At 42.3% G+C, this 23154-nt stretch overlaps 1 protein-coding gene across 1 annotated transcript in view; it reads left to right on the top strand.

The window, feature by feature from the left end:
- LOC124622745 (zinc finger protein 74-like) overlaps nt 1-23154 on the top strand; it is a 559769-nt gene that overhangs the window by 438555 nt on the left and 98060 nt on the right. The window contains exon 4 of the mRNA XM_047148535.1: nt 17400-17570. Within this exon, the coding sequence (XP_047004491.1) occupies nt 17400-17570 (171 nt within the window). The remainder of the gene's footprint in view (nt 1-17399; nt 17571-23154) is intronic.

The following is a 23154-nucleotide window of genomic DNA, read 5'->3' on the forward strand; positions in this document are numbered from 1 at the left end:
CTTTTAGTGAACCTGTATTATCAGAATGGGGAATGTGCTAGTTCAGTGTTACGATTCTATCGCCATAGGAAGGGCATTCGAACGGGTAAAGGTCCGTTGACAAATGCAGCTGTGGCGAGAATGATTTCGAAGTTCGAAGCCACGGGTTGTTTAGACGATAGACCCCGTAGTGGCGGACCGAGCACAAGGCGTAATGCTGCTGAGACAGTTCAGGAAGAAATGGAGACTGTAGCAGGTTCGTCTCTGCATGGGGAAGTCAGCGCTCGTGCAGTCGCACGTCGCACCGGCACTCCATACACTACTGTTTGGTTGGAACTGAGGCGTACCCTCCGATGCTATCCGTACAAAATCCGTCGGCATCATGAACTGTTACCTGTTGATTTGGTGAAGCGGAGGGCATTTGCGGTGTGGGCGTTTCAAAAGATGGCGGAAGATGACGATTGGTTGAGTAACGTGTTGTGGACCGACGAAGCTCATTTTACACTCCGAGGGTCCGTCAATGCCCACAACTGCAGAATTTTCGCTACCGAAAATCCTAGAACTGTCGTGAAAATTCAATTGCACGACGAGAAAGTCACGGTATGGGTTTGATTTACCATATCTACCGTTATATAGGGCCTTTTTTCTTCGAGGAAATGCGTGATTGTGGTTTTGTAACTGCTACCGTGACGGGTGAAAGGTACGCCAATATGTTACAGAATCGCATCATCCCCAGCCTGGCTGATAAACACCTGCTAGAACGTACAATGTTTATGCAGGATGGCGCTCCACCCCGTATTGCTAGACGCGTGAAAGATCTCTTGCGCGCGTCGTTTAGTGATGATCGTGTGCTCAGCCGACACTTTCGTCATACTTGGCCTCCCAGGTCCCCAGACCTCAGTCCGTGCGATTATTGGCTTTGGGGGTTACCTGAAGTCGCAAGTGTATCGTGATCGACTGACATCTCTAAGGATGCTGAAAGACAACATCCGACGCCAATACCTCACCATAACTCCGGACATGCTTTACAGTGCTGTTCACAACATTATTCCTCGACTACAGCTATTGTTGAGGAATGATGGTGGACATATTGAGCATTTCCTGTAAAGAACGTCATCTTTGCTTTGTTTACTTTGTTATGCTAATTATTGCTATTCTGATCAGATGAAGCGCCCTCTGTCTGACATCTTTTGAACTTTTGTATTTTTTTGGTTCTAATAAAACCCCATGTCATTCCAAGTATGTGTGTCAATTTTTACCTCTCTATCTACATAATTCCGTGATTTATTCAGTTTTCAAATTTATACTGACATTTTGATCACCCGGTATATCCGCATAGAGAGTAGATCATCGCCTGCACGTGAGATAAGAGCTGTTTGACCAAAAATGCACTTCTCTTTCGACATTGTTGCCTTTTATGTCAAAGTAGTCTGTCCAGATTGTTGACGGAGAGTATATTTCAATTCTGGAGAGTCTGTGAAATACAATTCCTACAACTACGAGAAACAGGCCATTGGACTCAAAATAAGAATCTTTTAAAACGATGGATATTCCAACAACTGGAACTAGAAATCCCTCGGCGTTCTCTTTGCCTAGGCACCTTTCTGGGGACGCGCGTTCTTCCTATGACATGTTTTATTTTTTCATTTTCAATCCAGGTCCGTTCTCACGAAATTTCATATAGATCCAGTACGTAATATACGTGTAGTGCTTGACAGTTACTGTTTTATACTTTAGGCTATAGCCACTAACGTACAGCTCCCTTTGTTTACTAGAATGCCCTATACATTGTTTCTTGCAGATGAGACCAACGTTTCTGTGAGCACATGCCGCCGGCCTCTAGCCACTGAGTTGATGTTTTTTCTTCCTTGTGATGTGAAATTTTGAAAGTACGTGCCACGCACAATAACAGATCTGTTTACAAAATCAGTTTAAATGGTTCAAATGGCTCTGAGCACTATGGGACTCAACTGCTGAGGTCATTAGTCCCCTAGAACTTAGAACTAGTTAAACCTAACTAACCTAAGGACATCACAAACATCCATGCCCGAGGCAGGATTCGAACCTTCGACCGTAGCGGTCTTGCGGTTCCAGACTGTAGCGCCTTTAACCGCACGGCCAATTCGGCCGGCCAATGTGATGGTTCTAGTTTAAGTTCTTCGTAATGGTTATCTCTGGGTACTTAGTTGAATTGACAGCTTTTAAATTTGAGTGATTCATTTTGGAACCGTTGGAACTTTGTTAAAGTGAGTAAACTCGAGTTCTGTTACTCCAAAAACTACCTTTTCTATGCACTTTTAAACTAACGGAAATTAATGGAAGCTTAATGAGGGTTTGTAACGATACTACTTAATTTCTAGCAGTTAAGAAATATGACATTAAACGTGTACTGAAATTGCAGTTGGTTCATGTGAAGAACCACAGTTGATAATCTGGTATGCGTGCACAGTATCGTCTTCAACGGTGATTAACGGCGTCTGAAATCAAGGTTTAAAGTTGCTTCAATGCAGAGATTATTCGAGGCGGAGAGAAAAATGGCTCTGAGCACTATGGGACTTAACATCTATGGTCATCAGTCCCTTAGAACTTAGAACTATTTAAACCTAACTAACCTAAGGACATCACACAACACCCAGTCATCACGAGGCAGAGAAAATCCCTGACCCCGCCGGGAATCGAACCCGGGAACCCGGGCGTGGGAAGCGAGAACGCTACCGCACGACCACGAGCTGCGGACAACGGAGAGAAAACTCTGGACGATAAGGAAGAATATTGACATTGTCGGAGGAACGCTTCCTGCATTTTATGTTTATGTGTAAAGTATTACCTTCTAGTAATACTTTATGAAAAGTGTCTTTCTTTCCTAGGACATTTCTGTGACGTCAGCCATTACACGGAGTGGGATGGCCCGGTGGTAAAACATTGATTCCGCATTCGGGGGGACGGCGGTTCAAATCCTCGTCCGATTATTCATATATAGGATTTGCGTCTTTTTTATAAAACTCCATAAAATGCGGGAAGCGTTCCTCCCACAAGGCCAATATCCTTCCTAATTGTCCCGAGTTTTCTCTTCGCCTCGAATAATCTCTGCATCGAAGCAACTTTAAACCTTAATTTCAGACACCGTTAATCATCGTTGAGGACGATACTGTGCACGCATACCAGATTCTCAACAGTAATTCTTCACATGAACCAACTGCAACTTCAGTACACGTTTAAAGTTAGAAATTAAGTAGTATCGTTAAAAGCCGTCATAAAACTTGCATTAATTTCCGTTAGTTTAAAAGTGTATTAAACAGGAAGTTTTTGGAGAAGCATAACTCGAGTGTACTCACTTTAACAAAGTTGCAACGGCACGTCCATTTTAGAAACCTGTGCGTAGTAATTTTTTCCACATATTGATACTTGCGTTGGGTTATTACGTAGCATGTACTCTAATTAACCACAATAGTCAGTGATATCCGGGAATATCGTCTCATTTATGCGAGTGGATTCGTGATTTTCTATCAGGGAGGTCATGCTTGGTGGTAACTGACGGAAAGTCATTGAGTAAAGCATTAGTGATTTATGGCGTTCCCCACGGTAGTGTTTTAGCCTCTCTGCTGTTCCTAATCTGTATAATCGATTTAGGAGACAATCTGAACAAACATCTTCGATTTTTTGCGGATGATACAGTCGTTTATCATCTAATAATGTCATCAGAAGATCAAAACCAATTGCAAAACGATTGAGATAAAATATCTTGTGGTTCTAAAATTGCCAATTAACCTTAAATTATGAAAAGTGTAAGGTCATCTACAACCGCGCTAAAAGCAGTCAGATAAAGTACGGTTACATGATCTATCAATCAAATCTGAAGACCAGAAATTCATCTAAATACCTAAGAATTACAATTACGAACAACATAAACTGGGAAGAACACACAGAAAATCTTGTGAGGAAGGCGAATCAAAGACTTTGTTTTATTGGGAGAACGCTTAAAAGATGCTACAGATCTACTAAATACACTGCCTCCACTACGCTTGTCCGTCCTCTTTTGGAGTACTGCTGCGCAGTGTGGATCTTTACCACACAGGATTAACGGAGTAGATCGAGAAGTTTCAAAGAAGGGTAGCGCGTTTTATACTGTCGAGAAATAGGGGAGCGGGCGTCACGGACATGGTACAAGACTAGGGGTAGAAATCATTAAAATATAGACTTTTTCGTTGCGACGGTATCTTCTCACGAAATTTCAATCTTCAATTTTCTCCTTCGGCTGCGAAAATATTTTGTTGACGCCGACGTACATAGGGAGAAACGATCATCATATTAAAATGAGGGAAATCAAAGCTCTCACGGAAAGATATACAGGGTGGCCCATTGATCGTGACCGTGCCAAATATCTCACGAAGTAATCGTCAAACGAAAAAAACTACAAACAACGAAACTTGTCTAGCTTGAAGGGGGACACCAGATGGCACTATGGTTAGGCCGCTAGACGGCGCTGCCATAGATAAAACGGATATCAACTGAGATTTTTAAAATACTAACCGTATTTTATTACATATTCGTGTAGTACGTAAAGAAATATGAATGTTTTAGCTGGACCACTTTTTTCGCTTTGTGATAGGTAGTGCTGTAATAGTCACAAGCACATCGCTCACAATTTTAGACGAACAGTTGGTAACAGGTAGGTTTTTTTAAATTAAAATACAGAATGTAGGTACGTTTGAACATTTTATTTCGGTTCTTCCAATGTGATACGTTGAGAACGCATGCTGCTACAGCGTGATTACCTGTAAATACCACATTAATGCAATAAATGCTCAAAATGATGTCCGTCAACCTCAGTGCATTTGCAATACGTGTAACGGCTTTCCTCTCAACAGCGAATAGTTCGCCTTCCGTAATGTTCGCACATGCATTGACAATGCGCTGACGCATGTTGTCAAGCGTTGTCGATGGATCACGATAGCAAATATCCTTCAGCTTTTCCCACACAAAGAAATCTGGGGATGCCAGATCCGGTGGACGTGTGGGCCATGTTATGTATGATGCTTCGACGACCAATCCACCTGTCATGAAATATGCTATTCAATACCGCTTCAACCACACGCGAGCTATGTGCCGGACATCCATCATCTTGGAAGTACATCGCCATTCTGTCACGCAGTGAAATATCTTGCAGTAACATCGGTAGAACATTAAGTAGGAAATCAGCATACATTGCCCCATTTAGACTGCCATCGATAAAATGGAGGCCAATTGTCCTTCCTCCCATAATGCCACACGATACATTAACCCGCCAAAGTCGCTGATGTTCCACTTGTCGCTGCCATCGTTGCCCAATAGAGCATATTAAGCCGGTTTACGCTAACGTTGTTGGTGAATGACGCTTCGTCGCTAAATAGAACGAGTGCAAAAAATCTTTCATCGTCCCGTAATTTCTCTTGTGCCCAATGGCAGAACTGTACACGACGTTCTAAGTCGTCCCCATGCAGTTCCTGGTGCCCAGAAATATGATACGGGTGCAATCGATGTTGATGTAGCATTCTCAACACCGACGTTTTTGAGATTCCCGATTCTAGCGCAATTTGTCTGCTACTGATGTGCGGATTAGCCGCGACAGCAGCTAAAACACTTACTTGAACATCATCATTTATAGCAGGTCGTGGTTGACGTTTCACATGTGGCTGAACAGTTCCTATTTCCTTAAATAACGTAACTATCGGGCGAACGGTCCGGACACTTGGATGATGTCGTCCAGGATGCCGAGCAGCATACATAGCACATGCCCGTTGGGCACTTTGATCACAATAGCCACACATCAACACGATATCGACATTTTCCGCAATTGGTAAACAGTCCATTTTAACACGGGTAATGTATCACGAAGCAAGTACCGTCCGCAGTGGCGGAATGTTACGTTATACCACGTACTTACCCGTTTGTGACTATTACAGTGCCATCTACCACAAAGCGAAAAATTGGTCCAACTGAAACATTCATATTTATTTACATGCTACACGAATATGTAATACAAAATGGGGGTTCCCCTTTTAAAAAATGCAGTTGATATCCGTTTGACCTATGACAGCGCCATTAGCGGGCCAACCATAGCGCCATCTGGTTTCCCCCTTCAAGCTAGGCGAGTTTCGTTATTTGTAGCTTTTTCGTTTTATGCTTATTTCGTGAGATATTTGGCCCGGTCACTGTCAATGAACCACCCTGTATGTTCTTTCTTTCTGCGCGCTGTTCAAGAGCGGAATAATAACGAATTAATGTGAAGGTGGTTCGGTGAATCCTCAGCGAGGCACTTAAGTGTCATTTGCAGAGCAGCCATGTAAATGTGGATGATATCGACGCCATCTCTGTGCCGGGCCGTGAGCTTCCTGCCTTGATCTCGTATTTGGTAGGATCCGGGTTCAACGCCCGTTTCCCTCGGAGCACTTACCTCTCATGTGTGAGATTAATTTTGTATCTCAGAAAGCCCGGCCTGCTAGAACTATATTGAAGTAAAATTCTTCAGCAGTAGGAAAGGTCTCATTATCTGCTGTTGTGGTCCTTACAAGTGCAATGTAAGCTAACTGCATCTGCTTGATATTCGTGCTGGTTAATCTATGTATAAGATGAATACTGGACAAATCAGTCATTTTATGCTACGTGACATAATGTATTACCCGACACTACAAGTGTAGTACAGAAATTATCCTTGTAATTAAGATAAACTATACATCAGTAAAATACTTAGGGACTAACTCATTTGGTGTTCCTACCTGTTTAGTCGACATTGACTGGCTTGTAACGAATTTCCGTTATGCATACAAAAACAGTTAAAATAGCTGGATTCCGACTACATTTCAGAGAACGAAAGGTAACGTGGTGTAAAAGCGGACGAAATTTTAAAACATAACAATACGAGGTACAGTCACATGAGCTCTGTCCATTGGGAAGCGTTGCTTCTCCTCATTCGCACATATATAGCAAGCGACAAGATTAATTATTCGAACTTTCTCTTTATGTAACAAAAACGTATGTGACCGGTTTAGCCACTAGGAGCGGCTGTCTACCACTTTCACGTGTCCACATAATCCAAGCACACGAGCTACGCAGTACATTCTATACACACTTCACCTTGGAATTAAAAATCGTAGTTCTCGATATTTCGAGTTGCCGAGTTAACTGCTGTCAAATACGGAAACATGTCCTTCCACTGCTCTAGTGATTTCCGTAGTGCTGTCCACGCACTCGTTATGTGCATCTATCACAAGGAGAACTGGTTTCATGCATTACTGGCTGAGCTGCTACATTTAATTAAAACACGGCATCCAATGATGTTTCTTCCTCTGCCGCGCTACCAAGGCTGACGATTACACGAACCGTTGGCTATACACGCCTCTAAAACAAATCATCGTTTGGATGGGTTACAATTTACCATCGTCGACTTCGTAGGTAGTAGGGCAAGGTGAGAATGAGCGGAGACTGTCCTCTTTCTTTTCTGTAGTGTCATATTGCCGCTGAAACAACTGCGCGTGTCATATTTGCAATATGCACTCCAGAAACTTGCATGAGGCACCTTCTGCGCCCTCTCCCACGCCACCACTCTGCAACTGTGTTTGCGTTACTGACTTCTGGGTACTCCTTATATGACTACGGTTGGTAACTTTGATTTGAAGCTACATATCATTTGCCATGGAACGAGTAGTTGTCATATTTCTCTAAATAATTAAAAACCAACATTTACTTATAAAATACAAGTAACGTAACAGGAAGTTTTTTTTTGTGTTGATAATGAGTTTCTTCCCTGAATTACTAATCCAAAAGCTTTGAAAATGTAAACAGAAGCGAGATCACTTTCACATCCTACTTGCTCCCGTGACCAGCACTGTAAAACCAATATTTCTCTATAAATAATTAAAAACTAACATTTGCTTGTAAAATATAAACAACCAATTAAGAATTTGTATTTCTTGAACATGCGTTTTATCTTGAATACTATTCTACAATCCCAGTAAATGTGAAATAATAGCATACCCAGTTTCACATCCCAGTTCTTCCTGTCACCAGCTGGTTGCTGCACTGTAGAGAATAAGTGCTTAGTTCCCCCCCAGCGGATGGCTGCATTGCAAAACAAGGAAATTCTGTCTATAGACCATGATTTTGTACTACAACCAATAGATTGCTGCATAGTTTAAAAAAAACATAGCAGAGTGGTAAATTAATTATTTTTCAATCTCTAAGATTTCGAAAAAATTCTAAAATGTTTGCAAAATAAGTCAGCACCACGAAAAAGAGCAATGTGTACATTGAATGTTCAGGTTAACACAAGAAAAACGCTGCTTAATGTCACAATATTGGAAAAAAGTCTGCAATGTAAATGAGTTAATTTCCACATATGTACATATTCACCAAATTAGTGCCCAAACTTGTGAATTACGTAACCCAATGGTAGATTTCAACACATTTCAGAAGTCAGGCTTAAAAGTTCGAAAGGCCGGACCATGTTTATAACAGCACAAAAATAAGCGTTAGCTAAGGAGGGAAACTGATAGTCTGGATGTAATTAATTAGGCCTACGCACAACGCACTCGAAAATAAAATATTTCTGAGGCAGAGAAAAACGCATGACGTTTACATTGCTGGTTCAAGTTTATACGTGAAAAGAAAACCACTGTAAGACTCAGATCAATTAAAGTGATGTCACATACATCTCCAACGTAAAAGAAAGCGTGAATTAACTTCCACATACAGCCATACTCTCCAAATTAGTGGCCCTTAGCACTAAAGAATGTGCCCCAAAGATAGATTTCGACCCATAATAACATCTTGTATTTTGGGAGTTAGGCTTCACTGGCTGACGTCAGAAAACTACGCTGACAGGATTGTCACTGCAGAAAAATATGTGTTAGCTAAGCAGTCAAATAGACTCACTGTATTTAACTCACTAGACCTAATCAAACACGGACTCAGAGTATACATTCCATCATTTAAAAAAGTTCTCAAATACCATTTTAGGAAGGAAAAATATAATACATTTTAAACGAATCTATTCATTGTCAGTTATTGCTAGTGTTGCAGATGACATAGGCATTCCAAAGGCTATGTAAATAACAGCACTCTGAAGACAGAAGGGTCACTAAAAGCATTATAGACTGTATTTGTCCGATGTTATAGGCCTGTTATGTCATCAGTGCGAGAACAGCGATGTTCACGTATGTAAATAAGTAAAGTGAGTATTAGATCTGCGCAATTGCGTTTCTGGAAACTATGGCTCACAAAAATAAAAACATGCAAAAAATGGCTCTGAGCACTATCGGACTTAACATCTGAGGCCATCAGTCCCCTAGACTTAGAACTAATTAAACCTAAGGACATCACACACATCCATGCCCGAGACAGGATTAGAACCTGCGATCGTAGCAGCAGCTCGGTTCCGGACTGAAGCGCCTAGAACCGCTCGGCCACAACGGCCGGCAATAACATGTAACCAGCCTGTAAACACATGACCAAAGCCAGTAACAGAGAGAGATGTGACATTCCCAAAGACAGTGGGAGAGTGTATATCTCAGGAAAAAGTACTTACCACAATACTGTATAGTAAGAGACCTCTCGCACATCGCAAGCACAAAGTTTCAGCATTTCAATTGTATGTATAACTCGTTAAAATACATTTTTATCGTATTACAAACAAAATCGCCCACGAAAGATCGCACCCCTTGCTTCCAAAAAGAGCCACCATAATACGCCCAATCCCTAACGCAAGACGTAGATGCTAAATAAGTGCCATAGCACGTGTTAAAGTGATGCTAACCTCTGAAGCTTTTAGATATGTGGACGCAGATGTAATGATCTAAAACATTTGTGGATCACCGCCGGAAATGACGTTTGAGATTCTACCATGCCTCATCTGAAGTATACGCTTAATAACAAGTCCTCAACCACACATTTCACGTTCGGAGCTCCATTAAGGGAAGCTCGAAGGTAATGGCTCTAAATATTAAGAGGTATGGTACCTCAACATTCCAGTGTAACAGCATTGCAACGCCAGTTAGCAGAGACGAAGATACCGACCTCGCAATACACGGAAAATAACGACGAAATAATGTGATTACAGCAGCAATAGCGATGAGGCATCACCACTAATTGCTGAAGTGATGTAAGTATATTGCACAACAGAGTAGGTGAAAAGAAAGGTACAAGTCATCAGGTACGTTCAGTCTTGAAAAAGGAACAAACACACCATCCATTTTGTCTCCAGCCATTTAATACCATGTTCAGTGACGTGTCAGGTCACTTTGTGAAGTCTGTAAGGTGGTTAATACTAACGTTGCTTTCTCCTGGGTTTGTGATTCACCTGTATAATACATATATAATTTAGTCTACAATTGGAGGTCACCCACGTAAAATAATCAACCCTAATTGTGTTATTGTATAATGTAGCCCTAGGTGTCGTAGGGTATGCAGAACTTTGTATTTATGTATTGACTTTATCCTTTTCATCTCCTCACTTAAAGACTTCAGTTAAGTATTTAACATACATTGTCTGTGCCCCTCTTCAAGAACAGAAGAAACACTTTTGGAAACGTCATCAGTACAACGATCAAAACGCCAGCTGTCTATTGCTGCTTATATGCAAGGTCAATTGTGTGCCTCTTTGTATGCAGTAAGATCCTAATCGTCCAATACGTAAACTGATTTGTACATAGTGTCCGGAAAGGAAATTCGCTTCCTGGGTTTCATGCCTCCAGCAGACGTGGTACAGCTGTTACTGCTAAGTGGGAGACCAGCATGTTCTCTAATTGCACCAGCAGATCCCACCAGGCATGGTGACAAGTCGTCGGTTCTCAGGTTCTCAACCTTGGCTGATACCAAGAAGAGCCTTGCAGATCCGACCTGTCTCTCGTGTGTCACCAGCAGGTGGAAACAGGCATAGTATTCCTGTGGTCAATCGTCAGCTCTCCAATTCCAGTAAATCAGCTGAAATCATGCAGGTGGCAGTGTGGTCTCAATACAGTACAGTACAGTACAACATTACCAACATTCGATGAGTGGCCTCTTTTTGCTAAGCAGTGACTAGCTAAGTTAAGTGAATCGTGGTACTTTTACACTGGTAACGATGGTGAAATAGTGTGTTTTCATTGTGGTAGTAGTTTGAAGCTTTGGCATGAAAATGATGATCCATGGACAGCACAAGCTCTGTCGTTGCCCAAATGTATTCGTATATTTGTGATTCGTGAATAGGGCACCGACTTTGTGGATACTATCTGTCGAACGAAAACCGCTGTAATTACAGCAAATAATATGTTAAATATTAAACTTGAGGCAGATATTCTGAATAAAGCAGTCTCATATGAATAGCACGTGGTTGAGGGTACTCGTCTGTGTAAAATTTCTTTCCAAATCGAAGTGGGTGAAATGTTCCAACCAACTGGACACATTACTACCTGTGTTAAATGCGCACTTTCCATTTCCATTTTTTCATTTCCTCCTGTGTTGCGTGTTCGGAGCTTGGCGTGGTAACATGTTCAGCTCCACAGTTCACAAATTAAAATGTATCTGTTGTAAAACACAATAAATGTCTTTTTTTGTAAACAAGTTCACATATGCAATCCATACCCTACCCACGAACTTTATGATGTGTTATATACAACTATTAAAAAGTGCTACTTAACGTGTATGAATCGTATACAGCAATTTCAGACTATGAGGTACAGACCTTATTTGGAAATTCGTACTACTAAACAATATTTACATTACCTGCAGTGTATGCCTCCCTTGTTACATAAGCTGTTAGGCTTGCTACAGTGCTATACACGCGAACTTTATGATGTATTATGCTTAGAGTGACACGGTTTGAAAGCACTATGTCAGCCCTATCGGCTTGTTGTTAATCACTAACAACCCTGCAGCTCCACGTTCCTGTTGCAGTTAAATCCTCACAACATGTGAGAACTGGACGACAGATTGCAATTCACTCAGTTACAGCAGGTTCCACTCATTTTATTCGAGCACCCAAGCCGGTAATGTGTGTCCTACATTTGGATGCTGTGACTCCATTAGTTCTGCCAGCATTGGGTTAGAAGCTGCTCTGGTATTCGTCAGCTGGCGTACAGGTGGACCATGAACTACATCCTATCTGCGTACGACTGTAATAAGTTACTCTAAGTGCTGTTTTTAAACTGGGGAAGCGTTTTTCTCCACAATACCGTCAGTGGTACAGTCTGTCCATCGCTATTTGGTACTCTGCAACATAAATCTTGGAATTTAACATTAAATTATACCAATACGTTATCATTCACCGCCATTTTTTGCCGAATATTCTATGATGCCATTGATTTATACACAGCACCCGTGTTCTACCACATGAAACAACACTATAAATCTACATTAAAAGAACCCACCTGCTTCAGAGTTCTATAAGGTTTCTTCCAGGTGGAGCATAATGTTCGGTTGGAGGCGACACCTAGGGTTGTTAATCTATACGATATGACAGGGTTAACTGTTTAACCTCAGTGACTTCCAATTGTAGAGTAAAACTTTTAAACATATATTACTGCTCAAATGACAAGCCCACAAGCGGGAAACGTTATTGTGACCACCTTATAGACTTTATAAAGTGACCAGACCGGTGACTGAACATGGTATTATCTCTTTGAAGACCACTGGCGAATGGACTGTGAGTTTGTTCCCTGTGCAAGACTCTTAGAATATGTACACAATGACTTTATTTCCAGAAGATCCAAAGTCCTAGCCTTGGCCTAAACTTTAATTAATTGCTTTAGCTTCTACCCTTGACAAGGATATAATTGGGACTCATTGTCTTTCCAGGAAAATGTAAAGTCATCAGATGAATAGATCACCTACGCTTGAAGTACAGGCAGAATTCCCCAATTTAAATACAAATTTGGGATGGTATTCTAATATAGGAGAGCCTCGATAATGCTGACTATTTACGATGGGGAAAATCAAAGAAGGTGTGAATTGAAGTTTGTGTTAGGGAAGGCATTGGACTAGCGAAACCCATGCAGCCGAGTTAGTTACTCTGCCAGGCCTATTAAGCAGGAGAGCCAAGTTCAAGTCCAAGTTGTGATACAAATTTTAATTCATTATTTCAGCTTCTGTGCTTATGGAAGATAGAGTTGAGACTGAATATCTCCAGGAAAATGTAATTCCGTAAAAGTGAAATCAAAAGTAAACAATGCACACCTCATAAATCAGATTCACAAGAACAAATAAAATTTACTGACACTCCGTTTCTAGGAAAAATTTCATGCCAAGTAACTAACATTTTTCGTGATACTGGTATCCAGATATCCTTAAGTACTAACAAAAGGCTACGATAGCACACAATTTGCTGCAACAAGAAAAATAGACATTGTCACAGTAAATCAGTCATTTTTTGTGACAACTGCCTACGATTCTACATAGGCCAGACAGGAAGAAGTTACAATGTAACATACCAGGAGCACATCGATGCCTTTCACCTAAGTAATTTTGATGGAATAAGTTTTGCGACACACCTGAAAAAACATGACTACTCAGCCACAGCCATTTAAGTCAACCTGCAAACACCAAATACTGTCAGCAAATGAACGAAAACGAGTGTTCTTGGAGAGCTTGAAATTTACGTTCATAGCTCCAGATCACCACATGTAACTCTGTGAACAAGCAGCATTGCATACAAGTCACTTCTATACACCTTTAATAAAAAGCTGTAACTCATAGTACGTACACAAGAAGCAAATTTTTGAAAAGAAGAGAAGAAAAATGAAGTTTCTGTTTAACCTTATAGAATATGCCAGCAACCATTCTACATATTATAAATGAAAGTGTCAGTCCACAATCATGTAACAATTTTATTTTCATAATTTGTGATACGCTATGTGATCAGAAGTATCCGAACAGCAGCATCTGATTTCAAAGTTCCTCTGGTGAAACAACCAAGAGAACCGCTCACAAATCGTCGACAGTGTTACGTAACATACAGTAACTTAGCACCGAAGACTGATATACTATGGTAGTTTGGAAAGTAATTTCCATCTGATTATGTAAAGGTGCCTAATAAACGTGACAGCTTTTTGTTATTATTCCGTATACTTTACTGCAAAACTGAGGCACTTACCGTAACGTGGACAGCCTTTTGTGACACTTCGTGCTATAACTCTGTCACCAGTAACCTTAACCAAGATCCGAACCATGATCACAGCGCCTTGACGGTCCTTGTTGTTTGCTGAACACTTTCATGATAGCCGTCTACCCACGTAAGAGGGTGGTGGCAGTCACGGGAAGGTAAACCAGGGATATCCAATTCAGAGTTCTCTATTACTAGTGTAGTGTGTGATCAAGAGTTGTACAAAATTTTTTGTGATATGTAAAAGAAAAGGTCCAATAATGCAGTGACTCTGTAACGTCAACTTTCTCCTAGCATTTTAATCTCTTGCAAAATCTGATCCGCACCTATAAATAATTATTATTTTCTTACCTTAGAGCGCACAACACACCGCAGCTCATGCTTATTCAGAAAACATGTCTTCATAAATTCCACAGTTAATATCAGTAGAGTAATTTCTTTGTCGTTAACACACATGCCTGCACGCGTTTCACAATCGAAGGGCTTAGAATCTTCTGACATTCTTGTCGCACTAGACAAGAAGTGCAGCGGTCCTACCTGTTAGAACATCGTGTGTGTTATCACAACATCTGCGCACTGGAGCACAGTAAATGTGGACACGTACTTCCTTTTCCGTGATGTGTCTAAAACCTATTTGATGAGGTGATACAGTATCCGTTTGTTAAACGTAACTGCGAAGTGCTTCATCTCCACATTGGTAGAATTAACAGAAAATTTTCTTCACCTTATAAAGAAGTGAAACAACAAAATTGTATAGTGCTTTCTCTCGGAAGTCTCCGTTTGATCTTCTAGTTATGGTGAATCTTAAGTACCCTCTAAAATTAAGGTTATTTCTTTTACGTATAAAATAAGCTAAAATGCAGTATTAAGTAAAACAAAAACAAAAAAGATAGTAAAAAGTGAGAGATATGTTCTCCGAGTACGCCAAAAGAAATTTTTCATTAAATGTGAAAAAAATGTGTTTTAACTTTCACTTGGTTCATGATCTAGTATCATTTTCTATCTTAGATCTACTTTCAGAAATCAGGCACAGTTTTCCTTCTAATGTTTAGTCTTCGAAATTAGACTGAGTTGTACTATTGTGAGGAAGTACTCTGATAGCAAAGCAAACCTAAATATTGTCATTACATTCATAGAGCCATAGCTGATGTGAATCAGGACATTCTTTTGTAAACAAGAGAGGTAGGATACTCCTTCTTTCTTTTAACACTTTTCCTTCGGCCTTCTCTCTTGCAGCAGCTTATCATGTGATAACTCCTAAGGAGTTGGGTACTTACAATAGTATTCTTTCATTTAAAGAGTCATGTTTCATTCAAAGAGCACAGTTGTTACCCTTGCCACTAATAAAAATTTCGGTATTTCAATGTAATTGGAGTTGGAAGGAGATCAGTTTGGTGACGTGTCGATTTGCGCGGCAACTGCGTGCCACTATGGCCAGATATGCACACCACAGAACAGTCGAACCTTTGTAATGTAAATTTACTACACGAAGTTCGATTTACATTTATTCAACGGAACGCAAAATTATTTGCTACATTGTATCTAATACAAATATGGTACGCCGTTACCAAACTTAAATGTTCGCTGACAACGATTCGGAGTTTGACAAACAGCTAAGCAGGTAGTAAAATTAATAACAGCAGACCATCAGCAGTAGAAATCGTTGTATATCGTCATTTACTTGGTTCGGTTATGATTCTTTTATTCAGTTCCTGCTGTCGTCAGTGCGACTCATCCGGACTCCCAAACGATTAACTATCGGAAGAATACTATATCGTGAAATTTATCAGTTCTTAAAGAAAGATAAAAGTAATTTTAACTTCCATCTACTCCCTCCTTCGTTTCATCGTATGAGCTACAGAACACCCCCAGAATTCCTTACCTTTGGCTCCTTATGACATTACGTAAATTAGATTTAGCCAGCTGACAGACATTCTTTGGTGTTTTGATACGAAATGATTTTCGGGTGTACGAGGTCTGAAGATATAGTGGGACCCGGGAATCTTCTGTGATGTTCCTGTTCTCGTTTTCCAACAGATTGCTGTGAAGTGTTTTCACCGTCATGGGCTCCTTTGCTGGGAATTTGGGCTGGATGTAACAGAACTCGATGAAAAAATATTTTTAGATGAATCAGTTCTCTTGGAATATGTTGCACATTAATGGGAGACGGCATATTGTTCGGCGCTATTTCGATTAACAAGTGAGCTCCCATACTGTTGAGTGACCTCCTCCTCATTTGTACATGTTACAAACATAATAATGCTCGTGACGTATTTTGGGCAACAATTAGTTTAATCCTCCACCTGTTATGGCGTCTGCTAGCGTATAAAATTTAACTTTAAAATTTTACGGTGTTTTCCGTTTAAAGCTTCTACGATTTGTAGAGGGGAGTGAGTATATAATAGAAGAGCCATATGCCTAATATCGTGTAGGGCCCCCGAGAGCAAGTGGTTAAGAGAAGGGCGTCGGCCCCTGCATTGTACGTGGTGAGATGTGACGCCTGCAACTGGATACTCTCGGCACACTCCTGACACTGTGGATCTCAGAATGTTGTATTTCCTAAGGATTATAGAAATGGAGTGTCCCTTGCGTCTAGCTCCAATTACATTCTGTATTCAAAGTCCTTTAATAACTGTGGTGTGGCCATAATCACATCGTAAATATTTTCACATGACAGCTCCGCGAATACATTATCCTTTTATATTTTGTGTACGCGAAACTACTGCCATCTTGTTACGTAAATATTGAGATCCAACTTCAGTGTATATTAGCCAGATGTTGATGATGGTTGGTTGGTTGATTCGGGAAGGGGAGCCGGCCGAGGTGGCCGAGTGGTTCTAGGAGCTACAGTCTGGAACAGCGCAACCGCTACGGTCGCAGGTTCGAATCCTGCCTCGGGCATGGCTGTGTGTGATATCCTTAGGTTAGTTAGGTTTGTTATAAGTTCTAGGGGACTGATGACCTCAGATGTTAAGTCCCATAGTGCTCAGAGCCATTTTGAACCGGGGAAGGGGACGAAACAGCGAGGTCATCCGTCCCATCGGATAAGGAAGGATGGGAAATAGAGGCAGCTGTTCCCTTTCAAAGGAACCATCCCAGAATTTGTTGGAAGCGATTTAGGGAAATCATTGAAAACCTTAATCAGGATGGCCGGACGCGGGTTTGAACCGTCGATGCTGATGATTAGAGTTGTCTGTGTGTGTGTGTGTGTGTGTGTGTGTGTGTGTGTGTGTGTGGGTGTGTGTGTTAGTGTGATTATGTGGTATCTTACTGCTTGTGATATAATGGGGTATGCGTGTGTGTGCTGCAGATGGGTGGTAACCGGCTGCTGGTGCGGTGGGAGCGGCACGAATCGGGCGTGCTGGCGCACCTGCGGCGCCTGCTGGCGGCCGAGGCGTTCGTCGACGTCACCCTCTGCTGCCAGGGCCACCGCCTACGCGCTCACCGCGTGCTACTCTCCGCCTGCAGCCCCTACCTGCAGGTCAGTGCTCTCTCTGTCTCCTTGTCTCTGTACACACTACTCTTGTGGACTTCCTCTGTAAGGACACTTGACTATGTGATTTTATCTAGCTCACTATACAATAAATCAAACTACAGCTAGCTTCTCATTTACTCAAACATATACGTAATTCCTAACTATATGACGTACGTATGTTACTGTCATCCATCACTTCACTCTCACAACATGTCTGAAAAGATTCATTGCTGGTCAACACGAGGACGACTCTGTGCACGTACTGATGCGGCCGCACACTTTGGACGTCGTAGCGCCTACTGCATCGGCATCCCACTTTACATCCATCACGGGATGCCTACTTCACAGTATGTTTCAAATGGTTCAAATGGCTCTGAGCACTATGGGACTCAACATCTTAGGTCATAAGTCCCCTAGAACTTAGAACTACTTAAACCTAACTAACCTAAGGACATCACACACACCCATGCCCGAGGCAGGATTCGAACCTGCGACCGTAGCAGTCCCGCGGTTCCGGACTGCAGCGCCAGAACCGCTAGACCACCGCGGCCGGCTCACAGTATGTTTATTCAACAGGAAAACTACGTCGTCTGTATTGTCAAAACAAACACTTACCGGCGGCCACAACACAACACACGACCAGGTCTCCACCAACGGCCTCCAGGGACTTCTACCCGCTCGCGGAGCCTGCAGAACAGCTTCACCAGAGGTCGTAGCTAACCCAGGAACTGCTTCTCTACGCCAGGCACGTGATCGTAAATAGTTCCGGCAGATACATACGCCAACGGGCTTTAGAAGGCGACGCACTGGCGGCAAGAGGCAGTTCGATGCACCGCTCGGAAGAATACAGAGCCTCCGCCCCGACAGCCACGGCCAGACGCCTCTTCCGGCTGGCCGAGCTCTTGGTATAGTCGACGAACCTCTTGACGTTGCAGAACTGTTTGTGTTCTCTCGCCCTGAAGACTAGGGGCTTTATTGTTATTGTTATTATTATTTGTTATTTTGTATTTGTATCGATCAGCAGTTGGGGCCGAGTCGGTTGTTCTTTTGGATATTGTATTATTGTTTCGTTTTGGCGAGTCCCACAAATTGTTTTCGGACTTGAGTTTTCCGCATTTCTATTCTGCTAGTGCAGATACTTCACATACTATAGCAAGACGAACGCATGATTAGATTTGCAGGTATAGCGCAAGCATAAACACTGCCATTCCTTTCACAGATGCGGCAATCGAGACTGATCTACTGCGGAGTCGTGCCCTGCTAAAGGCTTTATGAGATGCTGTGTAGAGGGTTGGAGAGCAGCACACTGCTCTAACAGTCGTTACCGATTTAGCGGGCCTGGGGCCTCTTCTCAGTTGGCATTATAAGGTCGATGCACCCCGGTCCAGTGCACCTCCTATTCCTTGCACTATTGGCAATCGAACCTGCCAGGTATTCAGCTGTGATGACCATTCAGCTACAGAGGCGAAGCAAATTTACAGGTGATTTTCGGGGTATAAAGAGCGTGAAATTTGGTTCACAGAAACCCCACATGTAATGGCATCAATAACTGTAACCCAGTTGGGTATGAGAGGAACTGAGCTCAGATTTCAGAAACGCTGAAATTATTATATGGTGTGTCAACTCTATGGCAGAGTTAATCATTGGAATTGCTTGGCAAGTGATGGCAGCTCAGTCTCCATGGAAAGAGTTGAACAGGTTTTTTTGAATGGCCGAGAGGCTGGACAGTGAGCTGCCCAAGGCAGTAGTCAAACACCTTCCGTATCGAGACAGGCCAGGACAGCATGGACAAAAAGCTGTCTTGAAACATAACATCATGGAAACGTCAAAGATAGGACAAGACAGCTGGTCTTAAAACGTTATAAATACATTGGCATATACGCATGCTGTCAAGCAACATTGCTCGCCGAGACTTGGATGACGCACAGAGAGAACTGCTGCATTGTTGTACAAAAGGTAGATGAAAAAAGTGTGCGATGAGATGAACATAAATGACGCTTTTAATCAAAGACAGTAATTAGAGTGCTGGGTGGTGTGCCGGAGTGGTTCTAGGCGCTTCAGTCTGGAACCGCGCGACCGCTACGGTCGCAGGTTCGAATCCTGCCTCGGACACGGATGTGTGTGATGTTCTTATGTTAGTCAGGTTTAAGCAGTTGTAAGTCCTAGGGGACTGATGACCTCAGATGTTAAGTCCCATAGTGCTCAGAGCCATTTGAACCATCTGAGTAATTAAAGTCAACAGCGTCTCTTGGTGGTCACCTGGTTGTCACAATATATGAGACCGGTTCACAACAGGCTGTGTGATCGCCACAGATAGCAATGCCTGCTCCGCAACGTGTTCCCATGCTGGCCACGAACCGGTGAGGTCTTCTTGTGGCAGGGCATTATATTTCTCCACGAGAGGGGTGGTCGTCAGTGCATGTGGGCGTGCCGCATTATATGTCCAGAGCGCGTCCTACACGTGTTTGATGAAATTTTAAACGGGGGAATGGGCAATCCTTTCCCTTCCCCAAATACACTCTCTTCCAAGAGCTCCTCCATCGGCGCTGTTCTGTTCGGTTGGACACTATCGACCGTAAGAAGGAAATCAGGGTCCAATGAACCCCTAAAGACACCCACTTGGTGAAGGAATACTTGGTGTCACAACGATGTTTGCGTCTTAATGTATGGTATTCAAGGATTTGGAGGTCAGTGCTTCCATTCAACATTACGCTTCATGACGCCATAACTCCTGGACCGCCAGATACATCTTGTTCGATGATGCTGGACGTACGCTCACATGGCAAGAGGTGGTAACAAGCGATGTATACGGGAACATTTTCGAACGTCTTGTTGGTCCAGGTGTTATTGCATATGGAGCCATGATGTAGCATGGGCTTACTGACCTCCAAATATTTGAACATGGAACGCTGACCCGTCAACGTTATTATGATATTGTGCTGTTTCCCTATGGGAATCTTTTCAGGGGTGCATTCGGTCCCAACTTCATTTTTGTGGACGACACTGCGTGACCGTATCGAGCAGTGCTGTTGGGGGAGCAATTGGAGCGAGGACTTACTGCCTATTCCGGTGATTTATATCCCATGGAGCACGTTTGGGGGTTCTCTGGGAAGACATCTTAGAACACGTCTGCATACACTGACGACTGACGACCATACAGCAGCTGTAAACCGCTCTGGTGGAGCAACGGATAGTCCAGCCGCAAAAATTTCTTACCAGCCTCTTGGCAGCATGAGAGCACGATGCACAGCATGAATAGCAGCCCGTGATGTAATGTCCAGGGACCACGTCGCGTGGCGGTGGCTTCAGTGTAATTATTGTCTTTATATAATAGTGTCATTTCTGTTAATCTCGCCGTGTATCTCTTCCAGTTACCATCTTTAGTTTATTGTTGGAGCTACTTCTATGTATAGTCTCAGCTTCCTCGAGCTGTGTTTCTCGTCAATGATACTTCATGCGAAAGTTTCTTTCGTCCTACTGTTTGCACGTAAGTGTGTAACAGCAGCTAAGCAACCCATCGTCAATGTGGAATAGAAGTGATCTGTATTGTAAGGCACACTGGACTCGCATTCGCGAGGATGACTGTTCAAATCCGCGACCAGCATTCTACATTCAGGTTCTCCGTGATGTCCCAAAATCACTCCAGGCAAAGGCCTTCGAAAGGGTGTGGCTTGTTTCTTTCCCCATCTTTGAAATATTTCGAGCCTGTGCTCCAGTCGACGGGGTGCTAAACCTACATCTTTCCTTTCTATTTTTTGATGTTGTTTACACTAGGCACCCGTTACCACATCGCGAAGTGCTAAACCAGTACAGTAGTGACAAATGCAATCCGGCAACGCAAATTCTCCTCGTAGTCTCCACACGCGGGTACGTCGATCGCGATGCCGTACGAAGAAACATACTTGTCTGAAAAGACGACGTGGTGCCATCTCTGTGTCAAGGGCTACCGCTGATCGCACCAATGTCGGCGTGCCTGCTGATGCGTCCAAGGGGAATGACGGGGCGACGGACGAAAATATTGCTCAAATTCAGGAGCTTTTTCCTCCGTACTGAAATGTAGTAGACAAATTGGGGTTTGCTGCCACAAATAGGGCATGTATTGAAGTTTTTATTGGTATTTTTAATTGAAATAAATTAATATCTTACTGTGCAATTGGGATTTTCCCGAGGCAGCTTAGCAAGGAGGTAGATCGACGTTTGTCGCTGTCACGCCGGTTGTGGTTAACTGAAACATGAAGTTTAAGTCAGCCTGATCCTTGCAGATGTAATTTTAATTCATTGCAGGGATTTGTAAAAAATATAAAAAATAACGGAGGAAATTCTTGATAGTCGAAGAAATAGCCATTTTTGAACCCATTTTTTTGGCTGAAAAAATACTACATATCACCATAAAAATAGCCTATGATGAACAGAAGAGGATTCACTTTGCTTCAACAGAGACAAAAAATCATTAAAATAGGGCAAAAATCGTAGGGTGGGTGGAGACAATCAAGCCTGAAAACATGGTTTTGAGAAAAACACGTTTAATGTTTCGCAAATACTTTCCATACAAAAAAAGGGACAAATCTTGAATCTTACGGAATATCATCGGAGCCTGGTCCATAATAACTTTCGTCCTGCATAGTGGATGGCCGCTTTCAGCTACGTCGACCTCTTTAGCCCTCATTTTTCCTCCTCAAAGCCCTTTCCGAGGATCGCGGCTGGCGTCTCTGTCTTCAGATAATCGGCGTAGTTCATCGCCGATTTTGATTTGTAGGGCATTTGCCACGTGCATTATTGCAGTATGGCCTACACTGAATAGACGTATGGTCAAATCTGCAGCAATGTTAACAATTTCGCTTCTGCCGGATATTATTTTTGGAGCCTGACTCCAAATGAGGCTATTGAACCTTTCGTTCGCATTGTGAGTAAAACCGGCCAAACAACGCTCCTGCAAATCAGGTTTAGTCAGACCTGTACAAATATGGATGATGGCACGGATAACGATTTATGAAAACCGGTTTTCTAACCACGAAGCGTGCCGCGCACACTCGGTTTGAAACGCTCACACAATCGTGACATCTTGGAGTTCGCGCATAATACTTTGGGGAACAATTCTTCAATGTATATACATTCGAATACCATAATAAAAAAATCGTGTTCCTTCGACCATCACCCTGTCGTTCTATCTATTTAAAAAAAACAAAAAAACAAAAAAAAAGTTTACAGTGCTCAGCGTGCAGACAGCACTGAATGATCTCGAATTCCCACGCAACTCTCAATGTGAAATGCGATTTCTGAATGATAAAACCGTTGTGCAGAACTTTCGCAGAACAAGAAGCTATTAATGCTTTAAACAATTCACTTAACACAGCACCACGTTTCGACGTAGCACGTTGTCATCTGAGACAGTACTACGAAGGATGTACAATTAAATACAGATGAGTGATCCAGTGCCACAAGAATGGACGACGAAACTTTCAGTTTCTATTCTTAATCCAAACAAACATCCGTTTAGCCAGTCTTTTAGCACTATCTTGATGTGGAAGGGAAAGGTTAAAAAGAGATTACAATGGTTGATGGAGGGGAATAATTTTCTACCTAAGCTCCA

This window comes from Schistocerca americana, chromosome 7 (genome assembly GCF_021461395.2).
Source record: "Schistocerca americana isolate TAMUIC-IGC-003095 chromosome 7, iqSchAmer2.1, whole genome shotgun sequence".
NCBI classification, from domain to species: Eukaryota; Metazoa; Arthropoda; class Insecta; order Orthoptera; family Acrididae; genus Schistocerca; species Schistocerca americana.